Source organism: Entelurus aequoreus, linkage group LG25 (genome assembly GCF_033978785.1).
Source record: "Entelurus aequoreus isolate RoL-2023_Sb linkage group LG25, RoL_Eaeq_v1.1, whole genome shotgun sequence".
NCBI classification, from domain to species: domain Eukaryota; kingdom Metazoa; phylum Chordata; class Actinopteri; order Syngnathiformes; family Syngnathidae; genus Entelurus; species Entelurus aequoreus.
This window is the reverse complement of record NC_084755.1, coordinates 29,147,140-29,153,139: the sequence shown is the minus strand read 5'-3', so window position 1 is coordinate 29,153,139 and position 6,000 is coordinate 29,147,140. Positions and strand designations below refer to the sequence as shown.

Below are 6,000 nucleotides of genomic sequence, written 5' to 3'. Positions count from 1 at the left end.
TTTAGTTTTTAGTAGCAATTAATTTTTAAATCAAATTAATCACACTTTTTCCTTTTGAATAATAGTGATTAATCGCAGTAAATTACTAGCTAGAATTATTTAAATTAACTTGAAAAAAGACCTCAATATTTTACACAAATGCAGGTTATATAAGATATATTGTGTAAATAATCTTCATATATGCATGATTAACACAATATGTCCTGTGATTAATCACATGCATTAACACGTTAACTTTGACCGCCCTATTTTTGTCAATTACAAAATGTTTGTATCGTCACTACTGGTCCTGTATCGTGATGAATCGATATCCAAATTTGCACCCTTAGAACTTAGTAATCAATTGTTTTGTTTTTAGTAGTAATTAATTTCTAAATCAAATGAGTCACACTTTTTCCTTTTGATTAATCGTGATTAATCGCAGTAAATTACTAGCTAGAATTATTTTAATTAACTTGAAAAAAGACCTCAATATTTTACGCAAATGCAGGTTATATGAAATATATTGTGTGAATAATCTTCATATATACATGATTAACACAATATATCCTGTGATTAATCACATGCATTAACACGTTAACTTTGACCGCCCTATTTTTGTCGATTAGAAAATGTTGGTATCGTCATTACTGGTCCTGTATCGTGATGAATCGAGATCTAAATTTGCACTCTTAGCACTTAGTAATCAATTGTTTTGTTTTTAGTAGTAATTAATTTCTACATCAAATGAATCACACTTTTTCCTTTTGATTAATCGTGATTAATCACAGTAAATTACTAGCTAGAATTATTTAAATTAACTTAAAAATTTTTTTTTTCAGAATATCATGCAGGTTATATAAAATATATTGTGTAAATAATCTTCATATATACATGATTAACACAATATATCCTGTGATTAATCACATGCATTAACGCGTTAACTTTGACCGCCATATTTTTGTCAATTAGAAAATGTTGGTATCGTCACTATTGGTCCTGTATCCTGAATCGATATAAAAATTTGCACCCTTAGCCCTTCGTCATCAATTGTTTTGTTTTTAGTAGTACTTAATTTCCAAATCCAATTAATCACACTTTTTCCTTTTGATTAATCGTGAGTAATCACAGTAAATTACTAGCTAGAATTATTTAAATTAACTTGAAAAAAGACCTCAGATTTTACGCATATGCAGGTTATATGAAATATATTGTGTGAATAATCTTCATATATACATGATTAACACAATATATTTTGTGATTAATCACATGCATTAACACGTTAACTTTGACCACCCTATCTTTGTCAATTAGAAAATGTTGGTATCGTCACTATTGGTTCTGTATCGTGATGAATCGATATCCAAATTTGTACCCTGAACACTTAGTAATCAATTGTTTTGTTTTTAGTAGTAATTAATTTCTAAATCAAATTAATCACACTTTTTCCTTTTGATTAATCGTGATTAATCGCAGTAAATTACTAGCTACAATTATTTAAATTAACTTAAACATTTTTTTTGTCAGAATATCATGCACGTTATATAAAATATATTGTGTAAATAATCTTCATATATACATGATTAACACAGTATATTCTGTGATTAATCACATGCATTAACGCGTTAACTTTGACCGCCCTATTTTTGTCAATTACAAAATGTTGGTATCGTCACTACTGGTCCTGTATCGTGATGAATCAATATCCACATTTGCACCCTCGGCACTTAGTAATCAATTGTTTTGTTTTTAGTAGTAATTCATTTCTAAATCAAATTAATCACACTTTTTCCTTTTGATTAATCGTGATTAATCGCAGTAAATTACTAGCTAGAATTATTTAAATTAACTTAAAAAATTTTTTTGTCAGAATATCATGCACGTTATATAAAATATATTGTGTGAATAATCAATCAATCAATCAATGTTTATTTAATAATCTTCATATATACATGATTAACGCAATATATCCTGTGATTAATCACATGCATTAACACGTTAACTTTGACCGCCCTATTTTTGTCAATTACAAAATGTTGGTATCGTCACTAGTGGTCCTGTATCGTGATGAATCGATATCCAAATTTGCACCCTTAGCACTTACTAATCAATTGTTTTGTTTTTAGTAGTAATTCATTTCTAAATCAAATTAATCACACTTTTTCCTTTAGATTAATCATGATTAATCGCAGTAAATTACTAGCTAGAATTTTTTAAATTAACTTAAAAAAAGACCTCAATATTTTACGCAAATGCAGGTTATATGAAATATATTGTGTGAATAATCTTCATATATACATGATTAACACAGTATATCCTGTGATTAATCACATGCATTAACATGTAAACTTTGACCGCCCTATTTTTGTCAATTAGAAAATGTTGGTATCGTCATTACTGGTCCTGTATCGTGATGAATCGAGATCTAAATTTGCACTCTTAGCACTTAGTAATCAATTGTTTTGTTTTTAGTAGTAATTAATTTCTAAATCAAATTAATCACACTTTTTCCTTTTGATTAATCGTGATTAATCACAGTAAATTACTAGCTAGAATTATTTAAATTAACTTAAAAAATTTTTTTTTCAGAATATCATGCAGGTTATATAAAATATATTGTGTAAATAATCTTCATATATACATGATTAACACAATATATCCTGTGATTAATCACATGCATTAACACGTTAACTTTGACCGCCCTATTTTTGTCAATTAGAAAATGTTGGTATCGTCACTACTGGTCCTGTATCGTGATGAATTGAGATCTAAATTTGCACTCTTAGCACTTAGTAATCAATTGTTTTGTTTTTAGTAGTAATTCATTTCTAAATCAAACTAATCACACTTTTTCCTTTTGATTAATCGTGATTTATCGCAGTAAATTACCGTAATTTCCGGACTATAAGCCGCACCAGCTAAATTTAGGGGAAAATACAGATTGCTCCGTATATAAGCCGCACCCGACTATAAGCCGCAGGGTTTTGATGTGTAATTAGCGTAGTATATAGGGGTTCCTGCTACCACGGAGGGGATTGTCGGGACAGAGATGACTGTTTGGGAACGCAAAGCGTCCCATTTATTAACAATAAATCTTTCAATCATTCAATCAAACTTTCACATCTTTGACATGGCGAACAGCATTCGTACAAATAATACAACGGTGCAAAGTAATACAAAGTGCTCGCCTGTACGTTATCAAAATAACCAGCCTACCGGTATATGAAAAGTCAGTCTTTAATCATTGTGTCATCGTCTTCCTCCTGCGTACTAAAACCACCGAAATCCTCTTCGTCGGTGTCGGAGAAGAACATGCCGTAAATAAGCCGCACCCTTGTATAAGCCGCAGGTACCAGAACGAGGGGGAAAAGTAGCGGCTTATAGTCCGGAAATTACGGTACTAGCTAGAATTACTACCTAGAATAACTTAAATTAACTTTAAACATTTTTTTGTCAGAATATTATGCACGTTATATAAAACATATTGTGTAAATAATCTTCATATATACATGATTAACACAATATATCCTGTGATTAATCACATGCATTAACACATTAACTTTTAATAGTCAATTTTCTAATTTACTATTTTTGTCAATTAGAAAATGTTGGTATCGTCACTAGTGGTCCTGTATTGTGATGAATCGATATCCAAATTTGCACTCTTAGCACTTAGTAATAAATTGTTTTGTTTTTAGTAGCAATTAATTTTTAAATCAAATTAATCACACTTTTTCCTTTTGATTAATCGTGATTAATCGCAGTAAATTACTAGCTAGAATTTTTTAAATTAACTTGAAAAAAGACCTCAATATTTTACGCAAATGCAGGTTGTATAAGATATATTGTGTGAATAATCTTCATATATACATGATTAATGCAATATATCCTGTGATTAATCACATGCATTAACCCTAAAAACCCAATTTTTGAATGTAATCAGTGGCAAACTAAGATGTTAAATACTGCTTCTAGCAACGTGTTCTGATACGAGGACTCTAAATCTGGTTCTTACCTGAAAGTCTCCGCCATAATCGGTGAAAAGGCCTTGAAATTTGCCATCCGGAGTCGGAATTGTGGGCCAAATCTTCTTTATCAGACAACTAGAAGAGACAAGATGGGGTATATGCTTCTTTAAAGATTAAAGATTAAAGTACCAATGATTGTCACTATCCTACTTGTACATATTAACACTTTTTTTAGTAAGTGAGAAAATGCCGACCTGCGATTGGACACGAGCACAGTGACGGAGAGCACCAATACGACAAAGAACATGATGAGCGTGACGAACACGATGAGCAGGTTGAGTTCTGGTAAAAAAACAAACAAAAAAAACCCACAAGTTTGTCGGGCCCTTTTCTCGCCGGCACACCTGATGTGTGAAATATGCTAACGAGTGCAAACCTGCAGGTGGTGTCTCCGTCACCACGGGCTCGCTCCACGCACTCCAGTAGCCGTTGTAGCTGATTCCATCCAGCTTGACACGAACCCTCACCTTGTACTTGGTGCCTGGCTGTAGACCCCTTAAGATCATCTCAGAGCTGGCTTGGACCACCTCCACCTGCAAGGTATTGGTAATAAACACCGCTACGTCAAAAACAACAACAACAACACAGTCCCTAACCTGTACGGGAAAACCTTAGAACACGGTGGAACACTATGTCCACCAACACATTCTTCTTCTTGCTCTAAAGTAGTGGTGCTCCGAGCCAATATGGCTCTGATATCAACAAAAGACAACAAGTATCGGCTGATATGCTTTTGAAATCTCCGATACAAGCAGTCCTGCAGCGTATTTAGATCCTCCCATAAGCACACCAGGTGGATCTTTTCTTGGATTTTAGGGAAGTCATTTACAAAAGGTAAACATGGAGCTAGCAGCTACACAACAGAGACACACACAAGCTAGACCAGGGGTCGGCAACCCAAAATGTTGAAAGAGCCATATTGGACTAAAGCTAAATTTAAAAAAAATCTGTCTGGAGCCGCAAAAAATTAAAAGCCTTCTATAAGTGTTATAATGAAGGCAACACATGATGTAAGTGTCTATATTAGTTATATTAGCCTACTATCAAAATGACTTTAAAAGCCTTCTATAAGTGTTATAATGAAGGCAACACATGATGTAAGTGTCTATATTAGTTATATTAGCCTACTATCAAAATTACTTTAAAATGATTATATAAGTGTTATAATGAAGGCAACACATGATGTAAGTGTCTATATTAGTTATATTAGCCTACTATCAAAATGACTTTAAAAGCCTTCTATAAGTGTTATAATGAAGGCAACACATGATGTAAGTGTCAATATTAGCTATATTAGCCTACTATCAAAATGACTTTAAAATTATTACATAAGTGTTATAATGTAGACAACACATGATGAAAGTGTCTTATAGCCTACTATAAAAATGACTTTAAAAGTCTTATATAAGTGTTATAATGAAGACAACACATGATGTGTCTATATTAGCTATATTAGCCTACTATCAAAATTACTTTAAAAGCCTTATATAAGTGTTATAATGAAGACAACACATGAGGAAAGTGTCTATATTAGCCTACTATAAAAATTACTTTAAAAGTCTTATATAAGTATTATAATGAAGACAACACATCATGTGTCTATATTAGCCTACTATCAAAATGACTTTTAAATTATTACATAAGTGTTATAATGAAGACAAAACATGATGAACGTGTCTATATTAGCTACATTAGCCTACTATAAAAATGACTTTAAAAGTCTTATATAAGTGTTATAATGAAGACAACACATGATGAACGTGTCTATATTAGCCTACTATAAAAATGACTTTAAAAGTCTTATATAAGTGTTATAATGAAGACAACACATGATGTGTCTATAGTAGTTATATTAGCCTACTATCAAAATGACTTTAACAGTCTTATAAGTGTTATAATGAAGGAAACACATGATGTGTCTATATTAGTTATATTAGCCTACTATAAAAATGACTTTAAAATGATTACATAAGTGTTATAATGAAGACAAGAC

General features: G+C 31.6%; 2 protein-coding genes across 3 annotated transcripts in view; one reads left to right on the top strand and one right to left on the bottom strand.

Annotated features, from left to right (window-relative positions):
• The window catches only part of epor (erythropoietin receptor), a 36,286-nt gene that overhangs the window by 2,052 nt on the left and 28,234 nt on the right, over window positions 1-6,000 (bottom strand). For both annotated transcript variants that reach the window (XM_062037130.1, XM_062037129.1), the window contains 3 exons: window positions 4,384-4,540; window positions 4,202-4,289; window positions 3,995-4,082 (listed from right to left, as the gene is read on the bottom strand). In XM_062037130.1, coding sequence (XP_061893114.1) covers window positions 3,995-4,082; window positions 4,202-4,289; window positions 4,384-4,540 — 333 coding nt within the window. The remainder of the gene's footprint in view (window positions 1-3,994; window positions 4,083-4,201; window positions 4,290-4,383; window positions 4,541-6,000) is intronic.
• swsap1 (SWIM-type zinc finger 7 associated protein 1) overlaps window positions 1-6,000 on the top strand; it is a 43,771-nt gene that overhangs the window by 12,027 nt on the left and 25,744 nt on the right. The gene's annotated exons all lie outside the window — the stretch shown is intronic.